This window comes from Rissa tridactyla, chromosome W (genome assembly GCF_028500815.1).
Source record: "Rissa tridactyla isolate bRisTri1 chromosome W, bRisTri1.patW.cur.20221130, whole genome shotgun sequence".
Classification (NCBI taxonomy): domain Eukaryota; kingdom Metazoa; phylum Chordata; class Aves; order Charadriiformes; family Laridae; genus Rissa; species Rissa tridactyla.
In genome coordinates this window covers 15,112,253-15,139,979 of record NC_071496.1, presented here as the reverse complement: position 1 = coordinate 15,139,979, position 27,727 = coordinate 15,112,253, and the positions used below count along the sequence as shown (strand labels likewise).

The 27,727-nt window shown below is 40.3% G+C and overlaps 1 protein-coding gene across 7 annotated transcripts in view; it reads left to right on the top strand.

Annotated features, from left to right (window-relative positions):
* Nucleotides 1–27,727, top strand: part of LOC128901946 (ubiquitin-associated protein 2-like) — a 131,528-nt gene that overhangs the window by 47,871 nt on the left and 55,930 nt on the right. For all 7 annotated transcript variants that reach the window (XR_008463555.1, XR_008463554.1, XR_008463553.1 and 4 more), the window contains exons 3-10: nucleotides 781–858; nucleotides 2,529–2,639; nucleotides 5,076–5,229; nucleotides 7,006–7,083; nucleotides 14,480–14,534; nucleotides 15,733–15,836; nucleotides 23,455–23,507; nucleotides 27,145–27,212. Coding sequence is in view for 4 of the 7 variants with exons in the window: in XM_054184134.1 (XP_054040109.1) it covers nucleotides 781–858; nucleotides 2,529–2,639; nucleotides 5,076–5,229; nucleotides 7,006–7,083; nucleotides 14,480–14,534; nucleotides 15,733–15,836; nucleotides 23,455–23,507; nucleotides 27,145–27,212 (701 nt within the window). In the remaining 3 variants the exon portion in view is untranslated. The remainder of the gene's footprint in view (nucleotides 1–780; nucleotides 859–2,528; nucleotides 2,640–5,075; nucleotides 5,230–7,005; nucleotides 7,084–14,479; nucleotides 14,535–15,732; nucleotides 15,837–23,454; nucleotides 23,508–27,144; nucleotides 27,213–27,727) is intronic.

Genomic DNA, 27,727 nt, shown 5'->3' with positions numbered 1-27,727 from the left:
GCCATGGCCACCCTGAGCTGCCGGGGGAGGGGGCAGGAAGTCACAGCTTGGGGCAGGCGGGGCATCCTGGGCCCGGGTGGGGAGCGGCGGTTCCCTAATCCTGTATATTCCTTGTATATTCCTCTGTCCGTGTTATTGTTGTTGTTTGCTTGTTCCCTTTGCTGTTCTGTTAAACTGCCTTTGTCTCAACCCACGAGTTTTGCCTTTTTCTTCTGATTCTTCCTGTATTGGGAAGGCCCGAGCGAGCGGCACGTGGCTCTTTGTTGCTGTCTGAGGCTAAACCACGACACACGGGCAAAATCTTGAGGCATGTCTCAGTCTCTTTTTTTAAAGCGCTCATAAAACTACAGAGTCAGGTGGTTGTTGGGAGAGTTGTGGAAGGTGATGTGAGCAGGAATCATCAGAGATGTGGTTAATTTAGAAATACCATTGCCAGTTTGTTATGATAAAACTCTCTCTGGAGTGGTAGATACTAAATAAGTAATAGTTTCAAAGCGTAGGTTTCCATGGTAAATTCTATTTTATTATATGGTTGTCTTGTCTATGTGGTGACCTTTAACTGTGATTCAAACATGTTAGAACATGTTGAAATTGCTTCTGTCCCAGATAAATTTTTAACTAGAAAATGGGCATAGATGAAATGTTAATCCCTTCCCCATAGCACCTCTGTGCTTGTTGCATATATTCTTTTTGAGAAAAAAATATAGTGACCCTAAGAGATACTTTTAAAAAATATATTGTTACTTTTTGTGTACTTTATTGGATGTTTGTGTTTTTCAGGCAACAGCAGAACAGATTCGCCTTGCTCAGATGATCTATGATAAGAACGACGCAGATTTCGAAGATAAAGTGAAACAAGTATGTTTCTTGTGGTACAGAGTTTTTATGCCCTCCAAAGCTCGCTTACATTTTGGAGATAGAGTGTCTGTTTCTGATTTAGATGAAACCTTTTTCAGAAGGATGTAATTTTAACTAGGAAAAGGTGCTCTTATTGCACTATAAAGTCTGTTTACAAGAAACTGTATGGTAATATAGCTCTGGCTGTATAGTTACACTGGTGTATTTTCCTTTGTAGACAAGCCTTTAAGCCAAAACTCATCCGTGCTGATGTCTCTTCCAGACTGTATCTCTCTAGTATGGTCCTGATGCTTAATGATCATCAGAATAAGGAGTTCATTCAGCTTGTCCACATGTTACACGCACATGGGAAAAATTTGTCACCTGTGTAAACTGAGTTTCCTAATATCTTGGCTGGTTTTCAGGAAAAGTAAAAATCTAATCATAGCTTAAAGGTGAATTGAAGTGTTATTTAAAAAAAAAATAATCTGACCTCCCAGATCTGTGTATGCATTAAAATTATAGAATTACACTGTGAAAATGAAATCTCACACCATTTCCTGTACCATGCTGAGTTTCAGATGTAGATGCTCAAGCTTCCATTACTGAATTATAGCTGAGATCATTAATTCAAGCAGTACTGAGAATCCGGGTCCCTGTTCTGCTCTGGGTATTGGTAATTTTGCCCTAGTGAACATATCACAACTCACAAAGAACCTAGGAGTACACCCAGGAGAGAAGAATTAGTGTGAATGCATTAATGCAGCAGAGGAGCAGATTTCTTGATTATTTTTTTTTTCCCTTTGTAAAACCTCCTCTGAAGCGTTATTAAGTGCTTTTTGTTGTTCTTGTTATAAACTCGTTCTGTTGCTGTGCCAGAAGTAGTGTCTTGTACTTCCTGAAGCCAAAGGACCCTCATCAATATAGTGCCTGTAGCTCTGCTGGTAGGAAGGATAAGAATTAAGTTCTGCTAGGAAATCTCCAATATTTTACATTGTGTGTATTTCTAGCTCATGTAGGTTTTTTTTCTTTGGGTGAAGTTGATGGATGTCCTATGACAGACTAATTATTTCCATCCCACGCTCCTCAGGATGTGCACCGCAGCTCCATGGAGCATAATTCAATACTAGGTCTCCTTAAGCAGCTATTGCTTATGCCTTTTGTGTGGCCTTATGCTGAAGTTGATCAAGGGAGCTGATATGGCTGAAAAATAACCTTTTTCTTAGTCTGGATGTTTTTCCAGATGTATCCGTTCTCTGCCATGGATTACCTTATGTCTGTTCTCACACAGTGGGATAAAGAGGGGGATGTTTGGTGGGGAGGGAGAGAAGACTATCCTGGTCTTTTACATCTTTACCCTTCTATACATCTTTTTATATCTTTACCTTCATTTTACATCTTTACCCTCTCTGGGGTTGACAGCATTTGCTGCGAGCATAAAGTTAAAGGAAAAAAAACCAGCCCAAAAACGTGCAAAAGAGTGCTTTCTTGATTACTATTTAATTTGTGTTTCATCCTGTCTCTTATCTGAATCCCAAGCAGATCTTGTAAAATGCAGATACCTTTATTTAGGATTTTAGTTTGCTCTGACATGGTAGCTATGCACGTTCTTGGAATCTGTGGTGGTACTAACTCTTATTTTCTTATGATGATAATTTGGGTATTTTAACATGTCTGACTCTTACTGCCAGCTTATGGAAGTGACGGGAAAAAACCAGGATGAGTGCATAGTGGCACTACATGATTGTAATGGGGATGTGAACAGAGCAATCAACATACTGCTGGAAGGAAGTTCAGACACGGTAAGGTTTTACTTTCATATTAAACAGCTCTCTCTGTTTGCTGTGCCTTTCTACTTCTTAGGAGTGTTTGGGAAAGTCATATTTCGAAAGCTTTTGATTTCCATGTCTCCGTTCAAATTCTTTTGAAGGAAATGGAGACTAGGGCAGCTTCTCTACTGCATGCATACATTAGAGTAGGCTGAACCTTGAAAGTGTTGTGGGTGTTCAGCTGGTCTCTTGCAGAGTCCTCTGGCTTTCATTTACATGCAGCAATTTTAACTCTGCAGTAGAACTCAGTGCTCTGTCAGGCACAGGCCTGTTTTTGCTGCAATGTTTGTAGTTACTCTGTAGCACCTTCACAACCCTGAGACCTGAGTCTAAGTGTTTGCCACAAAGGGCAATCTTTGTAAACCTAAAGGGCAGGCAGAATTTTAAGTCATGCAACTTCTGTAGGTGTGCATTACCAGTGTTGAAGTTGGAGGAGGTTTCCACATCTGAAAGTTGCATTGACAATGCTACTAATGGCAGAAGATACAGCAAGTAGTTGCTCCTTTCACTGTGTTGCTCATTTGCATGACTTTATTGAAAAACAGAAAGAGGAGACTAAACAATGTTTATATTACAACAAATAATGTCCCTTATAATGTTGCACAGAGCAATTTTTTATCTCAAGAGATATCAGGAAAACATGTCTTGCTGCGATTGAAGTTTTTGCTGGAGGGACTTCTTACAGTTTATCCGAGGCAGTAAACTAGATTCCATCTCATCTAAATTGGTGGTTTTTCTTTTCTATCCCCTTTTCATTTATAAGAGTTGAGGTCATCTAAAACACAGAAGTATATAATACTGAGTGAGCTGGTAAGTTGTGAGTAGAAGAGAGCATCTCACCTTGATTAAATCTGTCTTGGTAACGTGCTGGTTTTGTGTTCTCTTGTAGTTCTCATATTTGCCATTTTCTAGTTGAAAATAGTTTTCTAGTTGATAGAACGTTAAATGCTTTCTTACTTTAGCAAATGGTTATAAGTGGAAGTTTGTGGGCCTCCAACTTGAAGGGTTTGCTCAAACATGTAGTTTTATACTTCTAATCTGTGCTGTCTGTGCTTCACTTAAGTTGGCTTATGGTGGTGTAGTCTTCTGTACTGGAGATGAAATTGAAAAGTGATTTCAGCCTTCTTTCTCACCTATACCATGTCAAAAATTATAAAGTCACCGTTCTTTTAGTACTTATTCTCTCAAAGGAGACACCGAAACATTGAGTTTATACTTGTAAACTGCTTTGTTACCTGCTTTCTCAATAGCATTAGTTTTCTCAATTCTAGGCAGCTCGGACTAGCTGGTCGTTGCCTACCTCGTGAGGGCTTCCAAGTTGCTGTTGTCTGAATTGAGAAGAGATAGGACAGGATAAAAGTACTGATAGCCAACCTTTTTTGTTTGATGCAGATGCCTGTCAGAGGTCATGGCTTTAGTGCTTCACAGTTGATGACACCTTATTTGCATATGCAAATTTCCTGCTTAAATACCTTACCTAGACTATAAGCTCCTAGAGATGGGGACGTATATATAAACCTATCTGCCATCTTAATGGTTTGCAGATAATACCTTTCTTTGCTTTGCAACTATGGCTCAACAGACTAAACATGCAATTGCATAATATATGAGTTGCTGTGCTATTCTTAGCAAGTATTTTAGTAATTTTATTTTCAACTCCTATAGAGCTGATATGATCCCTGAATTTATTTTAAAGATGGAGCTTAATATTAAAGCTGAATGTTTGGACCTTAGTCCCTTGTCTTGTTTAGACATAGTTTTTCCTGTATTTTGCTGTGTGTGATGAGCTGTAGCTGTTAAGAGTGGATGGTCTGGCTTATTATGGCCCCAGTTTTCACAAGTTGTTGTTCTTCTGCCATTCTGTCTCTTGGTGCTTGAATTCTAGTACATCTGGATAATAGTTTTACTTCCTCCTCCCCATCCTTCCTTAGGCCATGTACTTATTCTCAGCAGTGTCTTGTTCAATGATGGTTATAAGAATTTTTTTCATTTCCTTGGGAGAAAAAGATAGCTTTGTGTATGCTCCCTTGCTAGATTTATGGAGGTAGTTGAGAGGGAAACTGTTGCTTGCTTTGCAGATTTTTCTGCATTGTGGTCGTATCTAGGCTTCCTTGAACTAATAAAAGTCCATTATAGCCAGAAATATTTGGGATTCTCACGTTCCGTGAGAAAATCCAACTTCTGAAACCTGTTTATTTCTCATCTCTTCTCAAAAATACAGCCTCTGTTTCCATTTCTATCCATGTAGTTTGCAAGGTATTACATATGTGATGTTATGCAAATTACCTGTGTGGTGTTGTTTTTTTTTTTTTTTTTTTCATGAACTGTAGGGGTACGAGGTTGAAGTATGCATTGAGAGCTATCTCTTCCTTTTTGACTTTTGTATCTAATTCTATTCTATCCTAATAGACATCTTGGGAGACTGTAGGAGGAAAGAAGAAAAGCCTTGGAAAGGAAAGTTCAGAAAACAAAGAGAACAGAGAAAAACGAGGGGACAGAGAAGTAAGTCGCGGACGGGGAAGTTCCAACCGACGGGGAAGAGGAGGCAGCCGTGGCCGAGAGTGTACGTATAAGGGTTAATTTTTAAAGATTTAGACACTTTTCTTGCAGCTGAAACTGACTGAGTTGAGAACAAATGTTTAATGGAATAAAGTCTGTCTGAGCTATAGCTCAGCGCTGAAGGGATTGTAACTTGTTTGTGCAACAGGTATGCTTGATCTGTCTACATGACTTGGTTTTGGGATGGTCTGTGCTTATTCAGAGACACTCAATTTAATTTAAATTTCTGTCCTTTTTTAATTAATTGATCTTGTACAAATTGCTGTTCTTCATGTAGGTTTTAGAATTGAGTCTTTGTAAGATTGCTTGAGAGCAAGTATCTTGCTGCACAGCTGATACACTCTTTTGTTTCTTTTAATGAAAAATTTATTCAACTTTGACTCTGTCTCCTTTTATGAGTGGGAGAATCTGAAGATGTTCTCATCTTCTCATAAGGGGAATAAAAAGACTGGGATCATTATTAATCTCATATATTACTCACATAGGCCAACCAAAGGTGAGTTTCTACAACAGAGATAATTCTTTGAGAATTGAAACATTTAAAAATTTGCTACAGTTTATACAGGTGCAATAATACATTGTACAAAAGCAGACTGATGTTTCCAAGTTAGGTAGCATCACATTAGATCACCATTGGATACGTGTTGCTTTTTTCTTTAAGTTTTATCAGCAGTATCAAAGCTGTATACATTGCCTGCAAAGGCCATACACAACACTGATAGATGAGCAGAGAAACTAGAATGAAAAAAAATGTTTAGCTTTTCACTTAAAAGCAGGAAAAATATAAAAATATTTACAATATTAGCCAACTCTTCTAATACATTATTGGAATATATTCAAATATTGTGCCAGTGGAGACATTGTGAATCTTTGTACAATAGAGGAACATTAAGTTAGGAAAAAATATTAATAAAACTTGCAGCTATGCTTAGAACAAATTGAAGTTGGATCCATCAAAATGAAAGTGAGAGGCAAAATTTTTGCCAGAGCCAAATGCTGCTTGTCTGTTTTTGTAAACTGGAATTAAAGATTTTTCAGATGGTTACCAAATCTTGATGTTCTCTTCCCAGCTTCACAGTCTCCAAGCGTTAATGATTTTATTGCTGCCATCAGGAAAAGTTGTGCAGTACAAAATCTCAGCAGTTTTAAGCAGACAGTCTTTTTTTTTTTTTTTTTCTTCCTTCCTCCTTCAAGGAGCCAGCCATCTTTCAGAGTACCTCCTCAGGAGTTTTCCACAAAATAGTTAAGTTGCAGTGTTTTTCTAATGCCTCACCTTCACCCAGTTGTCATCCCTCTGATTTAAATACAGAGGAGAGTTCTTTTAAGTTTCCCTGGTTGTACAGGAATGTGGTATGGGCAGACAGGAGAAGAGTTGTTCTTGGTTATCCCTTATTCTTTCACTGTTGTCACTCAGTGTGTTATCAAGGAAGCATAGTATGAGGCAGCTTTATTTCCTACCTCATTAAAGAGGTGAGGTCATAATTAATTTTATAGTGTAGGCTGCAAAACACCACTTTTCCCCCCTCCCAAAAAAAAACCTGAACCAGAAGTGTCTGCTGAGGGACGTTTTCCTCTTATTAGATATTTTGCTTCCTAATTGTCCAGTGCAAAGTAAACATAACTTGCTTGTGTAGTTAGGCCCACAAAGAAGAGGGGTGACCGAGATCTGTTGACCAGTCCACTTTAAAATCTTGCCTTTTGGGGTTCAGGTTAAGCAGATGGCTATATTGTCTCATGTATGAGTCTCTAAAGCTTCTCTTAAGTTGTCCTCTCTCCATAGTTAGAGCTGAAGAGAATGGAGTGGACAACAATCAGAGAGACAAGCCTTCAGACCGTGGGAAACGTGGTCGTGGGAGAGGTGAGATGGTGGCATTGGTGTGAGACTGGCACTGATTTCATGTCCTGAAATGGAACTCTCCCATTTATTTCTTTAAACGCTTCTTTTTAAGCATTTGTTAGTTATCCTTTGATTCCATAAGCACTTCAGCCACCTTTAATTTAGGTGCGTCCCCTTCCCTTACCCCTTGTTGTATCTTGGTCTCAAAACATCTTAAAAGAATTGACGCAAATAACCTTTATGGTAATTTCCTGTGTAGCAGGCTGGTGTGCTCTGGCTATGGAGAGCTGTTTTCCTAGATGGACTCATGCCAGCCTCTTGTGAGTAGGAGTGTACTGGGCTCCTCAGAACGTACCTCGGCGGCAGGAGACTACAAGTTTCCATCTGTAGGACTCTCGGGGAGGGATTTGATGTGTACTTGTGCTGTTTCTTTGGGGTGGATCTGGTTGCCAGGCTTGCCTTCTGGTTTTGGTACCAAATCAGAGAAAGTACAAGCCACCTTTAGAGGCTTTTTGGTAAGAGAAGGAATTTGGCATGGAAGAGTTGATGAGGAGAACTGTGGAAAAAGAATACTGCGGAGTCTTAGGTACAACTCTGATCCTATCCTGTAGAAGAGATAGGAAAGATGTTGAAAATGGATTTGATGTGGAATCAAGGGATGTGTAGTTGTTTTGGATTTTCATGGGTTTGAGTAGAAAGAGGCTTGTTTTTTCTTAGAGCAGGAGGAATGAAAATGAGTAACCTAGGTACAGCGCAGATTGTGTGTGGAGGTGGGTATTAAATGAGTTAAATTGATAAAGCGCACAGCAGAGCTAATGTACTTAAGCAATGTCTGACTCATGAAAAATTCTGCCTTCAAACGATTCTCTTCGGACTATCCAGTAATTTGGATTGGAATATCCAGCATTCAAAGACAAGCACATCCAGCTTCATTGTCTCAATATATGCATCTTGAAGGAGTGGAAAGATGCAAAGGCACGTAGCTTCCATAGGGTTTTGAGAATGTTCAGGCACAGGTTGTGCCTGTGAATCAGCAAATACCAAATGGTGCATGCAGAGAGGTAGCTTTGCAGGGGAGGATGTGGTATAGTTCACAGCTAAAGTTTTTGGTATGTTAGTACTGTTAATAGATGGAATGTAAGTCTCTTGATTTGTTGTTTTATAAAATAATCCTTTATACTCAAATTATAAATACAAAGGTAGGATTTTTTTTAATTGTTGGGTGAAACTTAGAGGTTAATTTCAAATGCAGTCTATTTCTTGCCTTGTAACCTTATGAACGATACACTGCTTTTGTTGTCAACGCTGTAGCTCTCTAGATGAATATCATGTCTCCAGTCAAAGCGCTTAATCATCAGATCAAACTGACATATCTGACTGAAGAAATAGGAACAACTTCAACCAATTTCTGTTCGCTGGCTTAGTGTACATAGTATTACCGTATCTACCAAATATTTTAGACTGTACATTCATGTGAGCAAAGTATCTTAATGAAGTGTTCTCAACTGTCTGTGATAAACCCCTTGAACGACTTCAGGATAATTGTATTACAAGTGTATATATTCTGTGGCAGAAAATACCTAATTTAATTTTATAATGCAAGCCCCTGAAATCTACAGGGAGTTGTATAAAGCTGTGTAATTCACTTCTCAGTATTTCAGGATGCATGACCTTCTTTCTTTGGATATTAGTAGAAATAATAAAAAAAAAGCTTCCTGCCATTTCATTCAGTAGTCTTTTTGTTACACAGAGTAGTCTAATATGGGATAAAGTACTTGAGCTGAAAGTAAATAGATTGCTGTTAATCACCACAGAACCCTTTTTTAGAAATGTTTCATGCACTGTCTGTGTAGGAATCTAGGCATTGGATACAAAAATAGGGGTCAGCTAATATCTGAGCAACGCACTGTCTCGCTATTTTAAGCTACCTTCACAGGTTGGAGTTATCTTACTGGTTGCTTTCTAGGGGAAGATTTGCAGGGCCCTTGTATTACTGCTTCACTGTAGAACAACCTAATTTTAAGAAATGTTACGGACTGAAAATAGCAGAAATGGGATTGTCACTGGGGTGATAATGTGCTGTTTACTGAGGGGGGAACCCCCTGATACTGAGTATTTCAGCCTTGGTGCTGTAGGCACTAGCTTCCTTGTGCAGTAGATCTGTTAATGACTGTGTGACATTCCTTGCAACTTTATAGGGTAGTAGGTATACAGTGTACAAACACCACTGATTGCAGGAAGGAGATCAGGGATTTGAAGTAGATAAATGTTACTGACTGATTAACAGAAAGCAAAAATGCATCCACATCCTAGCTGAAATTGCTCTGCCCTTAATCTTTGCTTGCTAAACTGAGGGTGTAAACTTCGGCTTGGAAAGGAGTCAAGGAATATCTTTTTTTTAGGATGGCCTTCCCATCTATAGAATCACAGAATGGTTTGGGTTGGAAGGGACCTTAAAGATCATCTAGTTCCAACCCCCCTGCCCTGGGCAGGGACACCTCCCACTAGACCAGGCTGCTCAAAGCCCCATCCAACCTGGCCTTGAACACCCCCAGGGATGGGGCATCCACAACTTCCCTGGGCAACCTGTTCCAGTGTCTCACCACCCTCACAGTAAAGAATGTCTTCCTAATATCTAATCTAAATCTACCCTCTTTCAGTTTGAGGCCGTTACCCTTCGTCCTATCACTACAGTCCCTGATAAAGAGTCCCTCCCCATCCTTCCTGCTGGCCATACTTCTTTTTATGCAGCCCAGGATGCGGTTGGCTTTCTGGGCTGTGAGCACACACTGCTGGCTGATGTTGAGCTTCTCATCAACCAACACCCGAGTCCTTCTCCTCAGGGCTGCTCTCAAGCCATTCTCCACCCAGCCTGTATTTGTGCCTGGGATTGCCATGACCCAGGTGCAGGACCTTGCACTCGGCCTGGTTGAACTTCCTGAGGTTTGCACAGGCCCACCTCTCCAGCCTGTCTGAGTCCCTCTGGATGGCATCCCTTCCCTCCAGTGTGTTGACTGTGCCACACAGGTTGGTGTCATCAGCAAACTTGCTGAGGATGCACTCAATACTGAACTCAAAGTTACAAGCAGGTATCTGAATGAGGCTGACACAGAGCCTGAAATCCTGTACATGACCACCTTTACCAAGCAGACTTGCTGAGGGTGCACTCATTCCCATTCAGACGGAATTTCCTGTGTTCCAGTTCGTGCCCGTTGCCCCTTGTCCTGTTGCCGGGTACCACTGAGAAGAGCCTGGCCCCATCCTCTTGACACCCGCCCTTTAGGTATTTGTAAGCATTGATGAGGTCCCCTCTCAGTCTTCTCTTCTCCAGGCTAAAGAGTCACAGGTCTCTCAGCCTTTCCTCATAATAGAAGTGCTCTATTCCCTTGATCCTCTTTGTAGCCCTCTGCTGGTCTCTCTCCAGTAGTTCCTTGATCTTGAACTGGGGGGCCCAGAACTGGATACAGTACTCCAAGATGTGGCTTCACCAGGGCAGAGTAGAGGGGGAAATAACAAAGTTAGCTGACCTTGGTTGTTATAGCAATAAGTATAAGCAAGAGCCTCTCTGCGTACCATTCCTTGGCATTAACTATAAACATAGGTATTATCCCTTTTTGAAAATGGGGGTTATATTTCCCCCTTTTCAGTGTTGTGCCTTTGGCTAAATTTGCCAATGGCTAGCGACAGATGCTCTACCCCCACCTCTCACACATGGAGAGGAGGAGAGACAAAGAGATTTATGAGTTTAGAAGGAACTAAACTACTTCAATGAAATATTATTAATGAAATTGAAAAGGAAATAATGAAATAGATACAGTATATACAAAAACATATAAAGCTCCCAGGATGACGTCACCAGCAGGCACTGGGGAAGTCCCAGACTGGATTCAGCAATGGGTGGGAACTGGATTCCAGAGCTGGAGTCAGGAACCCATGGATCGGGATCGAAGGCAGATGAACAGACAGGGTCCTCCTCGGATATCAGCTGGTAAAGAAGAGACTGACACTTTGATCCCTCAGCTTTTATACTGAGCATGGGGCAGATGGGATGGAATACCCCTGTTGGTCAGTTTTGGGTCACCTGTCCTGTCTGCTCCTCCCTGCAGGTGGGACCCCTCTATGCTTTTCCGCTTCTGACCCTCCAACAGGGCAAGTAACAAAATTAGCTGACCTTGGTTGTTATAGCAATAAGTATAAGCAGGAGCCTCGCTGCATGCCATTCCTTGGCACTAATTGTAAACATTGGTCTTATCACTCTGAGAACGAACTGTTTTCTGCACAATGTGCTGTTGATTTCAGAGCATTAGAAGAGGCCTAGCTAAGAAGTAAAATTACTGAACAGAAAGTTGGTTCTGTTTTACCTCAAACCAGGACATCCAGTCAGTGGGAACTTCACCAGACTGCCGTGACTCCTCAAATATAATGGAAAGCGGCTTGGCGACTTCATCTGCCAGCTCCCTCAGGACCCGTGGATGGATTTCATCAGGTCCCATGGATTTATGCACCTTCAGGTTCCTCAGATGGTCTCATACTTGATCTTCTCCTACAGTGGGCAGTTCTTCATTCTCATAGACCCTGCCTTTGCATTCTGCAACTTGGGTGGTGTGGTTGGAGCCCTTGCCGGTGAAGACCGAGGCAAAAAAGTCATTCAGCACCTCAGCCTTCTCCATATCCTGGGTGACCAGGTCTCCTGTCTCCTTCCGGAGAGGGCCCACATCTTCCCTAGTCTTGCCTTTACCCGACGTACTTATAGAAGTTTGTCTCGCTGCCCTTGATGTCCCTGGCCAGTTTTAATTCTGTCTGGGCTTTAGCTTGCCTAATCTGGTTCCTGGCTGCTCGGACAGCTTCTCTGTATTCCTCCCAGGCTACCCGTCCTTGCTTCCACCCGCTGTAGGCCTCCTTTTTGCTTTTGAGCTTGTCCAGGAGCTCCTTGTTCATCCGTGCAGGCCTCCTGGCATTTTTTGCCTGACTACTTCTTTCTTGGGATGCACTGCTCCTGAGCTTGGAGAAGGTGATCCTTGAATACTAACCAGCTCTCTTGGGCCCCTCTCCCCTGCAGGGATTTTTCCCATGGAACCCTGGCCAAGCAGGTCCCTCAAGAGGCCAAAGTCTGCTCTTCTGAAGCCCAGGGTAGGGAGCTTGCTGCCCACCTTCCTCACTGCCCTAAGGATCTTGAACTCTATGCTAAGGTTATTCTTTCAGACTTTTGCACTTGGGAGGCTGGGGAGACTTACCTCCTCTTCTAAAATCTATTTGTACTTCCGTGCTAGCTATTCCAGCTAATTTCTCTGTACTTAATATCAGCCTCACTCAAAAATATTTCTGCTTGACTGTTTCCGTGATTCGGAGCTCCCAATCGGTCTTATAGCTGATCTTGCAAAAAAACCCTGTTGATCTCTCTTCTGTGCATAATTAGTAAATGGTGTTTAATGCTGTGTTGATAGCTGTAGGAAGTAAATTTATTACATAGATGGCCCCTACAGTGTCCCCAAGTAAACTTGTTTAGCTGGTTCTATTCTTAAAAAAAAAAATTATTTACTGGTCACAAAGATATTCCAGAGTGCATGGACTTCTGTGCATCTGAGAGCTGTAACCCCGTTATGCCACGGATCAGCTTCCCAGATTGTGGATTTTAGGTGGGTGAAGGAGAGAAGAGCACTAGAATAGGTGGACTGAGTGAGGAGGTTCAGAGGCTGAGTTAAAATCAGTTGGGTACAGCAGGGTCTGGGGCACTGTTGTTTATGGCAGAGCAAAGAGCACAGCTTCACATGTGGGCTTGGTGAAGAGGGATGTCGATTGCCAGGTTGCAGCTGTTGTTACGTCTTTCCTAACCTCTTTTTGTCCTCTCTCCAATCAATTGTGAAAAGAGAGCAGAGGGGAAAATGTAGAGATAGCAGGCCTGGCCTAGTCTCAGACTTCAGTGCTTCTGGGGGTCTAGTGCTTCTGTGTTCCTGGATGTGAGTCCTTCCTCTGCAGGTTTCTATGGTTCCTCTGTAGCTAGCAGTTGTCATCTTGTATAGGATATGGGTAAACTCTTTCATTAAAATGTGGATAAAACTATTTTGCTGTTTTGATGATTTTAAGAAATCCTTGAAAATATAGGTAGTAGACATTTTAGAAGTCCAGGAATGTCTTTTAAAACTTGGACAGTGAACTAGGGCAAGGATAAGAACGAGTGGTGAGGGGAGGAAAAGGAAAGTCATTAAAATAGGAACTTCCTAAAGTGGTTTTACCATGTCCTGGAGCTACTGTTCTTATTCAGTTTAGGTGGTCCCCTGAAAATAAGGGGTAATTTTGATCCAAATCTGAACAGCCTATCATGGGTAATTCTGATGTTTGGACAACCAGTGTATTGGTGATTTAGGATTATAACTTTTGTGCTCTGATAAACTTGTAGTTGCTTGGTTACTTATAATTACCACATAATTTTGTCATTAAAATAAACATCGCTTTGTTTTCAGTCTGCAGCTCTTGACCTCCTCCTGTTTTTGTAATATAAAATAATATTCATAGTCTTCCTCAAAAAAAAAAAAACCAACATCCCAACAACAAACTGGAAAAGCCTCAGATATTGAGGTCCTAAAAAGGAGGAAAAAAAAATCTACGTAGAAATATGCCACATGTAAGAAATAGTTTCTAACAGTTTATGTAGGTGTGTGCTTTATGGATGGTTAAGTAATACAAAAATTTTCATGCCTTGTTGGCACTATGCAACATGCAAAAATAAAGCTATTCACTGTTTCAAGAAGCATGTAAACTGAGGCTGGTAACCAAAATTGGAGGCAACAAATATTTGTTGTTGTTAAAATAGAAATGAATGTTCTTGTGGACGGTAACAAGTAAGTTTGAGTAATTTGAATTGGGTAATTTTCATATCAGTAACTATGATTAAGGGGGAAGCAGAAGGAATGTGTGGTCGCAGTTTGGCACAGGAGGGTAGGGGTGGACAGGTGGGCTGAGTCAGAGAAGGAAACAAATGGAGTATTTAAACTTTCTCCTCAGACAAGAGTGACAGGGAATTTCTTGAGAGATCCAGGGTACACAGGGAGGCTGGGATTCTAGAACATCTTAGGCAAGAGTGAGAAAGTAGAGACAAAATTTTGAATAATGTCTAATGATTTGGCAATAGCAGTCTCATGGGATGGCTCTTTAGGTGAGTCTTGGCATTTGGAGATACTTCACTAGATACAGAAAAGATAGCAAAGAATTCCAAGTCCTACTGAAACATACACATAGTCTTAGATGAACTGTGGCTTACTCTTGTGTGTTAGGGAAACATTCTCCTGTGAGGAAATTTGGGAAGTAAATGATTTAACTTATGGTAGTTTTCTTCTTTGACCATAGTATTTTCTAATGTGACAGACTAGTGATTGGCAGCTCCTCTGCTGTTGCTGTTAAATGGTGTTTTCTCTCCTAGGGTGTGGACGTGGCAGAGGGAGAGGAGCAGGGAGGTTTTCAGCCCAAGGCATGGGGTAAGAAACATGCAGAGCACAGATTATGGCAAGGATCAAACTCAGTGGCAATATTAAGTGACAATATTAATATTGCTGCTGTATGTATTAATATTGCTATATGTTTGATAAACCAATATGGATGCAAAAATTCACAGATCTGTTAGATGATTAATGAGCTATTTTTGTCTTAAACCAGTATTTCTAACTAGACACACCTGTACAAACCTAATGTAAGTTCACTCAATGTTAATATCTCACACTTAGGTACAAATGGGTTCTCCATCAGCAGCAGCCACATAGTGCCTAGGAGGCTGAAAGTTCTGTGTGGTGTGTATAGTCCTAGGTCAACTTAAAAAAAGACTTGTTTCAGTGTAATGTAGAATGTCCAAGTTCAATATAAAACCAGAAAGACTTGTGATTATAAGCTTTCTCCTGTTTTTGAGGTTTCATGCTTTAGCTGTTTGGACATACATTGACCCTAAAACAGAATCAGTAGAAGTTACTCAGCAGCTCTAAAGTTTGTTCTCAGTTTTCTTGGAATAACTTGCTTCAGAGAAGTGTAGCCTCCACTACTTTCACTCAGTGTTTGCCTTTAATAACATTTCATGTAATATCAGTGATGTCATGAAGAAGGCTTCTCTAATAATCCTTTTTGTTCATACTTCTAGATTATAAAATAAAAAGAGATTTTTCTTCAATAATCCTTTTTCACCTTTTAGCTGCATCTGTGTGTTTTGGCATTGGTGTCAGGAGTGCATTCTGAAGTAATCTTACTGATGCTCCAACTCCTGTCCTGTGCAGGTCTGGTACTCTGAAAGGATATGATACTGGTTTCTCATCAGTCAGACACCTGCTGAGAAACTATCAACTGAGAGGGGCTTATCGTTGTGCATATAAATAATGCTTTATAAGACTGGGAGGAGTAGGTATGCTGTTAACTGCTCTTTCAGGAATTGTTGTTTTGATTCAGTTTCTCTACGGTAATTTTTTTTTTCAGTCTCCTCACTTTTTTCTCTTCTTTCTTCTTGTCTCTTCTCCCTTTTTTATCTGTGTTTGCTCATAGAGGAAAAACTTATTTTGAAACCAAATCTATCAAGATAAATTATGTGGAAATCGAGATATTAAATCTAATACAACTTCAGCTAAAGATGATGACACTTACGTTCATTGAATGACCCATGTGTTCTCTTCCATTTCTTAACTTTTAAAACTTTAGGACATTTAACCCTGCAGACTATACGGAGTCTTCTGCCACTGATGGCTTTGGGACAAAATCAGAGATTTGGGAGACTGGTCAGAATGATGCAGATGATGGAACTGGTAAGATGCTTCAAGAAGTGGAAGGATTGGAATGAAGACCTGTAGCAAATTGCAGTTAAAATAACCATTCTGTTAGTGTTCAGTTAACTTCTGAAAATATGAGTACATCTCATATGACACAGATATTAGTTCATTTTTTTTATCTTAAATGCTACTAATGTGCAGAGCACATGCTGTAGCCTGAGTGACTCTGGTTAGAATGAAGGGAAGGCAATTTGCAATTTTTTTTGTTTTAGTGCTAACAATCCCTTGAGAGACAAAGGGATTTGAAGAGTTATTGGAAGAACCTTGTATGTCAAAAACTGTTTCGATATCTTAAGTACTACTTAAGAGCTCACCTAATGTAGTTAAGGAATGTAAGTCCTACTAAAAGTGATTGGTTCACAGGCATTGTGAAGTAGGGTGTGAATATCTAAGTAGAAAAAGAAAAGCTGTTTACAAATATGAATCCACTCAGTGACACTGGGATGGCTTTGGCAGCCCCACTTGTACAATGCAGGAATGTAAGGATGTGAATCTCTGGGATGGAGGAGAGTTCCAAGATCTGTCACCTTTGAAGAGAAGAATTATTAACTAAAGCACGAGTAGACACTTGAATGGAAGCCAAAAGAGCAGTCTGCCTGTCTGAAGATAGAGGCGGCTGTGTGTTTCTGTATGAAGTTTCAAGTGTGAAGTATGCACTCCCGGCTAAAGGCAAGAGACAGACATAGTTTGGAAAGGAACCCTTAACAGTGGTCTCATGGTGATTCAGAAATGAAGAATGTGACCTGCTTGTCTGTGATTGGGAAAACAGGATACCTTGCTGCTTCCCATATTCTGTGACAGGAGATGAAGACAAAGAAAACTGACAGGATGGAGAAATTCATGTATGTTATTGTCCACACTTGGGAACCACTGAGTGATCATAGAATCATAGAATAGTTTGGGTTGGAAGGGACCTTTAAAGATCATCTAGTCTAACCCCCCTGCAATGAGCAGGGACATCTTCAACTAGATCAGGTTGCTCAGAGCCTCGTCCAACCTGACCTTGAATGTTTCCAGGGATGGGGCATCTACCACCTCTCTGGGCAACCTGTGCCAGTGTCTCACCACGCTCATTGTAAAAAATTTCTTCCTTGTATCTAGTCTAAATCTTCCCTCTTTTAGTTTAAAGCCATTACCCCTTGTCCTATCACCACAGACCCTGCTAAAAAGTTTGTCCCCATCTTTCTTATAAGCCTCTTCTAAGTACTGAAGTGCCACAATAAGGTCTCCCTTGGAGCCTTCTCTTCTCCAGGCTGAATAACCCCAACTCTCTCAGCCTTTCCTCATAGGAGAGGTGTTCCATCCCTCTGATCATTTTTGTGGCTCTCCTCTGGACCCACTCCTACAGGTTCATGTCCTTCTTATGTTGGGGGCTCCAGAGCTGGATGCAGTACTCCAGGTGGGGTCTCTGGAGAGCAGAGTAGAGGGGGAGAATCACCTCCCTCAACCTGCTGTCCACGCTTCTTTTGATGCAGCCCAAGACACAGTTGGCCTTCTGGGCTGTGAGCGCATATTGCTGGCTCGTGTCCAGCTTTTCATCCACCAACACCCCAATTCCTTCTCCTCAGGGCTGCTCTGGATCCCTTCATCCCCCAACCTGTACTGATACTGAGGGTTGTCCTGGTACAGGACCCTGCACTTGGCCTTGTTGAACCTCATGATATTCACACGGGCCCGCTTCTCGAGCTTGTCTGGGTCCCTCTGGATGGCATCCCATCCCTCAGGTGTGCCAACCGCACCACTCAGCTTGGTGTCATCTGCAAACTTGCCTAGGGTGCACTCGATCCCACTATGTCATTGATTGTTATTTTTAGCATCCCTTGCCAAGTTCAGCTCCAGCTGCACCTTGGCCTTCCTTACCCCATCCCTACGCAACTGGGCAGCATCCTTGTACTCTTCCCAGGATACCTGTCCTTTCTTCCACTGCCTGTGCATTTCCTTCTTGCCCTTTTGTTTGACCAGCAGGTCTTGACTCAGCCATGCTGGTCTCCTCCCTCTCTTGCCTGATTTCTTACACCTGGGGATCGAGAGCTCTTGTGCTCTATGGAAAACATCCTTAAAGGTCTGCCAGCTCTGTTCTGCTCCCTTGTCCCTGAGGGCAGTTTCCCAAGGAAATTGACTAATTTCCTAGGAATTGACTAATTCCTTGAACAGCTGGTATTTTGCTTTCCTAAAATTCAGGGTCCTGATTTCGCTCTTCGCCTGACCCATATCCCTGAGGACCGCAAACTCTACCAGTGCATGATCACTGCAGCCCAGGCTGCCTCTAGTCTTGGCATGACTATCAGGTCCAGTATCGCATCCCCTCTGGTAGGGCTGTCTATTACCTGGCTTAAGAAGTTATCCTTGATGCACTCTAGGAGTCTCCTGGATTGCCTACAGCTTGCTGTGCTATACTTTTCCAGCACGTTGGGGTGGTTGAAGTCCCCCAGCAGGACGAGAGCCTTCGAGCGCAATGCCTCCTGTAGCTGGAGGAAGAAGGCTTCATCAGTAGGCTCCCCTTGATCAGGCATAGTAAACACCAACCGCAAGGTTCCCTTTGTTGCCTTGGTCTCTAATTCTTACCTATAAGCTTTCAACCTGCTCGTGGCTATTCTTCAGAGACAGCTCTTCACACTCTAGCCATTGCTTGATGTAGAGGTCAATGCCTCCACCCCTCCTTCCTCGCCTGTCTCTTCTGAATAACCTGTAGCCATTGATAGCTGCACTCTAGTCATGGGATTCGTCCCACCAAGTTTAAGTAATGGCAACTAGGTCGTAGCTTTCTAACAACATGGTGGCTTCCAGCTCCTCCTGTCTGTTGCCCATGCTGCGTGCATTGGTGTAGAGGCACTTCAGCTGGGCTGTCAGCCATGTCACCTTCTTAGAGGAACACCCCTTAATTCCTTTGAGGTATTTCATTGGTGTATCCCTGTTGGCTCCTATTACCTCAGGAGCCCCTGGCTCCTCTCTGTAAGACTTCAAGTGTGCTCCAGTGTAGCCAGCACATCTCAGAGCAACAGGCTGAGGGCCCTCACTAGCACCCCAGGTTTATTAGAGGAAGCTGTAACCTGGGGTAGTAGTTATAAAGCAGAAGTGAGTGTGCTGGGAAGGAAGATGGAAGCAGGAGAAGGAGTGTCAGACAAGGTGTGGGGCTGGAAGCAGGTTGTACAAAGTTGAGCTGTTGATTTGGCTTGTTAATCACAAATATTAGTTTTAATTTTCTTTTTCTCCTTAATTTACGGTGCTGTTATGTTAGTTACAGATCAACAGTACTGGAAATAAGTAAGTTACCAACGTGGAGTCACTAAAGATGTGAATGAGGGGGATGTATTTGCATGGAAATTCATAAAGCCTGCAGTGGGCTAGTGAAGGATGTCAGATGAGAGCATACACAGAGGAAGAGCAGTATGGAAATCCCTCTCTCTTACCCAGTCCCATTTCTTCTTTCATCTTATAAAAAAAAAAAAAAAAATTAGCTCATATTAGCTACTTGGAAAATTAATGTCTTTCATCTGCAGTTACATTATAAAGGAGATAACTGGGCAACTACCTGGAGAAACATAACCAGTTTTGCGTATCAAAACGTTTTCTGGAGATGTCATGCAAATATAAACTCTCTGTGGAGTTCTGAGTATTTACTAAGTATTTCCTCTTTAATCCAGTACTGGGAAAGGATCAACATTTTCAATGAAAAAGAATTACACTGTTTGTTTCCAAAATGTAGTTGCCCCCCCCATATGTGCTCTGAAAGCACTCTAGAACCTCCTGTCCTGAATTGTTGCAGATGCCAGAGGAATCGCAGTAGCCTGAATGAAAGGTGTTTCTGGGTGCACCATTGTGTAATCCTATAGAAAAGCTAGCTGGTCTTGTGGAGGTAAAATTTAGTGTTGTTGGTTGAAATAAAAAAGAGAGTAAAGGGTGAATCTTTAATGGTTCATAACATTTAAGCATTCCAAATAATTCAGCATTGGTTTTCCTGCATCCTGTTTTTTTATAGAAGTAATGTACAAAACTGAAAGGCAAAGAGAAGGGACAGGTGGGAGGAAACAAAATGACCAGTCCTCATCCAAAAGGGAATAAACTTGAACAGTGTGATTGGCATTTTCTTACAGGCATGCTGAGTGCTCAGTCTCTTACCTTTTTTGTAACGTGCAAGGCAGTGGGAGATCCTGAGCATCAAATCACAGCAGTTCTTATAAATAAATTATGTTGGAGGTGGTCACTTCTCAAAGTAGGTTATAAAAGTGGTATTTGTATTCTGGTAATTTACTGATACCTCTACTTTGATAGTTTCATAAATTTCACAGAAAAACTTAATTTGTTATTATCTTGGTTATGAGCAGCCTTAAATGACTCTGAAACTGAAGAACAAGAAAGAAAATATAAATTATTGTGTAACTGTAAAGGGAGAAGGAGGGAATTGTGTAGTTTGGAAGTTACAAGGAAATTGTTTTATTTTTAGGACTGCTGTAAAAGTCAGAAGAAACATTTTAAGGAAACCTTCAGGTCATTCTAGAATTTGAATGTAAACCAGAAGGAAAGGATTAGTACATAAGTTTGGTATAGACCAAAATGAAATTATTTTGGGGCTAATATCTATTGCTTGATTATTCAAAAAAGCAAAAAAAATCAAATATGTGATGGGAAGTGAGGAATTGGAAGAAAATAGCTGAAGACTTACTGAAAACATATAGCATACTTTTTATTGGCTTTATAACTTTCTAAAACTAAACTTGTTACAAAGGGAAACAGGAAAGAGTCACAGATAGCCATCTAGGTTGAAATTGCTATGCCAAGGTTCCTTGAAAACACAAAGCATAATTTCAGTGGAAAACAAAGAACTCTTAAATTGTGATGCTTTGCAAGGCTTGGGGGGTAAAGGTTGGGAAGAGGATATATGGAGTTGCAATAATGCCAAGGTGGATTTTGGACTAAAAGGAAATTGATATGCTTGTGGCAAGATCAGACTTAGAATCCCATCAATAGGAGGAAGGCGTTAGCAAACTGGACTTAATACAGAGAAGAACAGTGAAATAACTGAGGATGGAAGGATTGAGTTGGGAAGCTAGAGTCCTTAATAAGCAACAATAATAAATTTATCTTGGGTAAACTAATAAAAGGGTAAAGGGCTGTGTTCTGTATTTAAAAAGAGTAAACTCACAGAACCATGGTTGTAAGTAGGAGCAATAGGTAAATGTTTAAATTGAATGTCAGGAAAATGTCTCAAGTATTATTCTAATAGGTTTGGTCTCCCAAAGGTGATGGGGGATACTCAAGAGTTGGACTTGATTTGTCTGAGCTCTCTTTGTGTTTGTTTTGTCAGACTCTGAGCTCTGTTGTTCTGACACCAACATGAGGTTTGTCTTCTACGGAGGCAGGCCTTGCTCTGATGGGAGATGAATATAAGCAGGGCAAATACCAGGATGTATTTCTCTAAAGAAGAAATATAAGAGGAATGGATCCTGTGCTGGTCAAGAGAAGGGAAGGAAAATCAACTGTTTCTCTAAAAACTGCTACTCATTGGGTTTTTTCTCCTTTCCAAAATTTCTGTGGAAATTTGTGGATTAGTCTAGAAATTTGAGGCTTTGTAGTAATTTTGCTGTCCTGGCATATGATTATTAGTTATTTTTCAAGTGCCTGATATTTTGCAGTATGTGGAAACCTCCTGGTTAGGGGCTGTTTGGTAAAATGTGAGCACGAGATGTTTCAGGCAACTCTGTATTGCTCCATAAAGCCAACACAGAGCAGATGTTACCTTGCTCAGGACTGATGCAGTGAAATGCCGAAGTTAAGACTCAATAGCCTTGGTGACTATTAAGCAGGTATTCTTTATTGCAGCACTGGGCGTACAGGGGATTGGTCCACCTAATGTGCACCGACTGATTTAGTTGTACAGTTTAAATACATACTATGTATGCATATTCACTAGTTTTCCAAAAATGATTACTTATTCATTAACTCATTATTACAGGTTACTGCCCACTCCCGCATGCGCACTAGTGTCTCTCGGTGGTCTTCAGAGACATCTGGTGGTCGTTTACTTCTCTTCACTCCTCTTCATCGTTGTGACCTTCTGGGTGAACTGCAGGCCTCTACTCCTTTGTTCTTGCTGGTGCATTAAAAGTGTTAATTTTGACTAGTCTCTGCATTCCTCAGTAATCCTGGGCCCCTTGTTTTGAGGTATAAGCTTCTACTACAAGGTTATATTGACCTAAAGCATTCTTTCTTAAAAAATAGGAGATAAGTTCTGACATTTAGTACTACAACTGTTGCATCTGCTCTTTGTACAGCCTTAAGGTGCCCAGTCTCCTAAATTAAGCTCCTACTCTAATTTACAGTTCTAATATATTAAGCCTCTACTTCAATTAGTTTACAGCTTTAATATATCAAACCCTACTTCAGGACCTGCCAAATAATTTTTGATTCCAAGATATAAACCTCCTGTCTTCTCACTGTGTGTATATCTTCGTGGTAGGCCTGTTCACCTCACTGGATTAGTGCTGCTTTGTAAAGGTGTACAAAAGAATGCACTAATGTAGTGATGGATTTGATGCTGTCTTCAGGGGGCTTGTTTCTGGATGTATGTGTCTCGGAGGGTTCCTGGTTAAGTAAAAGGAAATGATTAAAGCAGTAGTTCTTTTGCTTTTGTACTTGATCAAAGGTGATGGTAGCAGGAACTTTATTGCTGGTATTTTCTTCGCTCATGGTTATGTAGTTTAAATGAAAGCTCTGGTTGTTGCTGAGATAACCTTCACTATGTTTACACTGGCCTTCAGTCTGTTTATTGCTTTTGCATGTCTGTTCCTGCTACTTCCTATGAAAGGAATCAGGTTTTTACATCTGTAGGATTGTTTTCTGTAGTTTTCCCATTGCTACATACTGTGGATTACGAGCTATGCTCCAGTGTTCACCAAATAAACTCTGCCACAAGTTATGGGAAGAAGTGTTTTGCAGCTACAGTGGAAGCTTATTGACTCTTCTGCTGCCATTATATGAATTATATATGTTTTAAAATAAAATTAGGGGAAAAAATATTATATATGTTTTGAAAAAATTATATATGTTTTAAAATAAAATTAGGGGAAGGGATTGGGGTGGTTCTGCACTGAGGAGAGAGTTAACAGGTTGGAGAGGAGCTTCCAGAGGCATAGCTTGAGTCTTGAATTTGAGTATGTTGAAAGTAGGATTATGGATGTCAGAGCAGGTGTTGTGGTTGTGTTTTGCTCAGGCTCTGTATGAATTTTTGCATGAAACTGGGAGATCCCATGGGAGGGTTGGGTAACCTCTCATTGTCGTTGGGGACACAGGAGGAAGTTCTTCCAATGTTTGGGATTAATCACTGGTTGCAGGCATGCGTTTGTGCAAATTATGTCCGGTACCATATTGGGTAAGAAATTCCTGAAATCAAAAATTAAAGGCGGGGGAAAAACCCTCCCAAAATTTTAAATCTGCAGACCAATTTTCTAGAGCTTCCCATGTTTCCAACCACCATCCCCTCTCTTTGTTTTCCACTAATAATGAAAACAGGATTGCTTATAAAGCAGAAGAGTTGAAATACAACATTGTACTTTTAGCTTGTAACTGTTTTCTTTCCTTCCCCAAATTGTAATAGGAGCGTGGAAAAACTCAATAGAAGAATGGACCGCAGAAGACTGGAATGAAGATGTAAGTGTACCTTGTTGGATAGACCAATTGATTATTTACCCTTTTCAGAGTTTGCGTTATCTTCAAAAAATAAATGTTTGAAGTAATACTTTGCTGTATGCATGCAATGATATTTCTTACTCTGTTTCTTGCTGTTAATTCCTGTTTAAAAAATATATATAGATAAGCTTATTTTTAAAATAAAATTGAATAAAGAAATATTAATTTATTTTGCTGGTGGACAATACATAGATAATAAAGTTTTAAGTTTTATCCCAAATTAAGTATTTGTGAATTATAGTTCTCCACTGCTCAGTGCTGATGAGTGTTAACTGCATACTTCCACCTACTATTGTATAGGGATTTAAAGCCATATTATCACAAGACTTATGTAATTAAGTGCTGAAGCTTACTATCAACTTTAGACTCCTCACTTGATGCTTTATGTTTGAAATCTGCATAATTGTTCCACTTAGTCCACTTCATGTTCATAATATTAAAAAAAGGAGCTAGTAGTATGCTGAAGTTAGCACTTAATTGTTTCATTCCTGTTGTTTCATCATGATGTGTTGTCTAAAGTACTACAACAATTTTGGTTTTCATTCTTTATCAGGCAAGAGATGTCTTCATGTCTGCAAAAAATTTGGCATTTGTGATCATCATGTGTGAAAATCGCATTTGTGATCATCATGTGTGAAAATCGCATTTGTGATTTTAAGTTTTCAGTTGTATTAAAGCTTAAGCGCTTCAGAAAACAAACTAGGTAGCAAGAAATATGGAAAGGAAACCTTAGCTTTTAAGAAGTTTTTAATCTTTTATAGGAACATCCATTATTTCAAGTTTATTTTCAGAAGAGGAAGTGATTGTCTCATCCCTTTTGCCTCCTCCTGTAGGGTGGCATGTCAGTGTTAACCCTAGAAATGTGTGAATGTGTCATATAACAGATATGAAAACTCTGTCCTTACCTAATGAGAGTGCTGTGTCTTTTGAGAAAATTAAAAGAAACTCTAAAATTCCTAGGTTTTCTGTATCACTTACTGCCATCAAAAGCTGGCATCTTTTTTTAAACCTGTCCTCTATTTCTGCACTATATGCTAGAGGTGGGCTAAGGATAGTGAAAATTTGTTCTCACCCCTTTTTGATGCTGGTACAATACAGCATTTGTAGCATGGGAGGGGTGTTGAGCCAGTGCTGCCTAGGGATAGAAATATTTTTTAATTAATTATTAAACCTGAGTAATTTGCACATGAATCTTGAAAGAGCAGCAGATGAAATCTCTAGCCTGTTGTTAATTTTTATTAATTTTAGAGTGCTGGAAAATTCCCTGTAACCTAGGAGAAAGCTGTTTGTGTGCTGATGTTCAGAAAGAGTGAATGAAATGGTAAGCTGCAGACAAATTAGCCCAAAACATCCCTGGGGGAAAAAATAAAGGAAAAATTGATTCATCTGATTTAAAAAAAAAAAAAAAAAAAAAAGGCAGCCTAAGAATACAGCTTGTGCCATTCAGTGTATTTTTATGGAAAATAGGTCAATTTGAAATAAACCTGACCTTGGTCGAAGTAAATTAAAAGTTAACTGTAAAGACAGAGTATGTCATTGTAAGAGATTTGATCTACATCTTTTGTTCTAGAAATAATTACATGCTATCACAAAACATATTACACGGAATCACAGAATGGTAGGGTTGGAAGGGACCTCTGGAGATCATCTAGTCCAACCCCCCTGCCAGAGCATAAGTGGATTAAAATCTGCCTTGCAGATTTCAGCCAATAAATCTTTTGCAGGAGGACTCTTACTGAATGTGGGCGTTTCTAGGAGGGCTATAAAGGAATCCAGTCCCAGGCCAGATGTCATCTAGTGTTTTTATCAATGATTTGGAAGTAAAAATAAAATCACTGCTGAATAAAATGTGTGGGAAATCTGAACATTATTGGAATGGCAATTAAAAGTAAGCCAGTCATGCAGAGAAATCTGGACCTCTGCTAGACTTAACCTGTTCAAATGACAAATACTTTAATATAGCCAAGTGCACATTTGTTTTATAGGAATAGAAGCACACCTCCAGAACAAGGGGCTGTTTTCTGGAAAGCAGCAACTGACAAATTTTCAGGATTGTAGCGGGTGATGAAAAAAGAACCGACTCAGCATGATCTCTTAAAGGGCTGATGCTGTGGCAGAAGAAAGCTATTGTAGTCTTTTTGCCTGTAGGCACTCTTCCCTGTCTCTTAATCATTCTTGATTCATATTTCTGTATGTGGACTCTCCTGAACTTGATTCTGAAGTACTGCATCCAATTATTCATTGCATTTACAAAACAAAACTTGTGGAAAATAGCTGAAAATTATTTACTGATAGAGTTGGTGCTTGAGAGTGAGATTTTTAGTTTACTGAATCTGAAAAGATTACTTTGTTAGCATATAATGGGCTCTGGTTTTAGTCTATCAGAAAAAGGCATAATTGAACCTGTGGCAGGAAAATGGAGCCAGGCATTTAAATGTATAATAAACAAACAATTCTAGCAGCATGACCAATGATTAAAATAAGGAAGGAAGCTGATGTATTTGCTGTCTGCAGATAAAGATCAGGTGTTTTTTTCAAGAATATTTTTGTTTAAATGTGGTGTTCTCTAGTCAGATACAAGTTAGAAGCAGGTGAGTGAAATTTAATTTTGTTTGACCTGAGAAGGATTAGATTTTTGTGACCTAATAGTCCTGTCTGGTATTTATCTTTAGTAGTGAGTATTGAGCAAGTATAGTAGGTTGTCAGCATGCTCTTAAATAGGGTGGAATTACTTGCAGTGAAAACAGGAGGTTGTATTTTGTTAAAGGGATATTTAGGGCATGGACAATGAAGGACCAGACAAATGTTGAGGTACTGTAGATGGCTCTGGGTTTTCCTCTTAAAATTGTGATCATATTTTCCTGGCTAAAGAAAATAAAGATTAACTACAGAAACTACCAGAAGGTGAGAAATAAACATATACAAATTGCTGGAAAGTGGATGAAGGCAAACATTTTCTGCACAGTATTGGTAGTCTTAGTTTTTATTTGAAACAAAAGCAACACTTAAAAAAAGAAAAAAAGAAAAAAAATGTATTTTAGTGGGAGTGTTTTCTTTAACTTCAGTACATCATAGAAAAACAGTAATAAGGTTTTGTTATTTCAGATTTGTTGATGTTGAGTTTTTATGAGAATGCTGGAGTATATTTTTCTGTTCACCTCACCTATCAACTGACCATGAGAGCTGGTAGCTAGCTGTTAAATATATTGTCTGTTTGGTGATTGGAGAATGATTTTTGTCATAGGAATAGGAGCTGAAAAGCACAGGCATTTCACTGCAGATGGAGGAAATATATTGTGAGGCTGACACTTGCAAATGGTTCACAACCATTCATTTGGTTCTGGGAAAATGCCAGAGCCTCAGTGAAAGATTTGCAAGTGTAGTGTTAATTTAATTGGTACTTGATTCTGTGGAGAAGACTCTGCTGAAGTTTGACTACATGGTTTTGTCTTTTTAAGCAGAGTATAACTGGTTGTAGTGGTAGTCTGACTTTTATCTGAAAGTACATGACCAAGATGGAATTTCTGTAGATGTTGCAGCACTGAAGTGTGAGCATGTGTATGATTAAAATACCTTCTCCCCCCCGCCCCCTTTTCAGCTTACTGAAACAAAAGTCTTCACTGCTTCCTCTGTTCCAGCTGAGAATCATGTGACTCCTGGGCAAAGGTAAGCTCTTCTTCCATGGTTTCCCTGTACTTTAAAAACCTTCTGCTTGGTGAAGCACTGTTAGCATACACATGTAAAATGTTGAATGGGGCATGGGGCAGCCCTGGTCAGAGATTGGTCAAGAAAATTTCAAAATTGTGAAAGCCTTGCTTGCAAATCGTTGTTTTTCTGGGTTCCTGTGTTACTACTTATTGACTATGGAAGTGGAGACAAATTTACCAAATCCACAAGTGTAATCCTGAGAAGACTCTTTTGTGGTTTAACCCCAGCTGGCAACTAAACACCTCACAGCTGCTTGCTCACCCCCTCCTCCCCCCCCTTCCCGGTGGGATGGGGGAGAGAATCAGAAGAGTAAAAGTGAGAAAACTCATGGGTTGAGACAAAGCCAGTTTAATAGGTAAAGCAAAAGCTGCACACACAAGCAAAGCAAAACAAGGAATTCATTCACTACCCATTGGCAGGCAGGTGTTTAGCTGTCTACAGGAAAGCAGGGCTCCATCACACATAACGGTTAC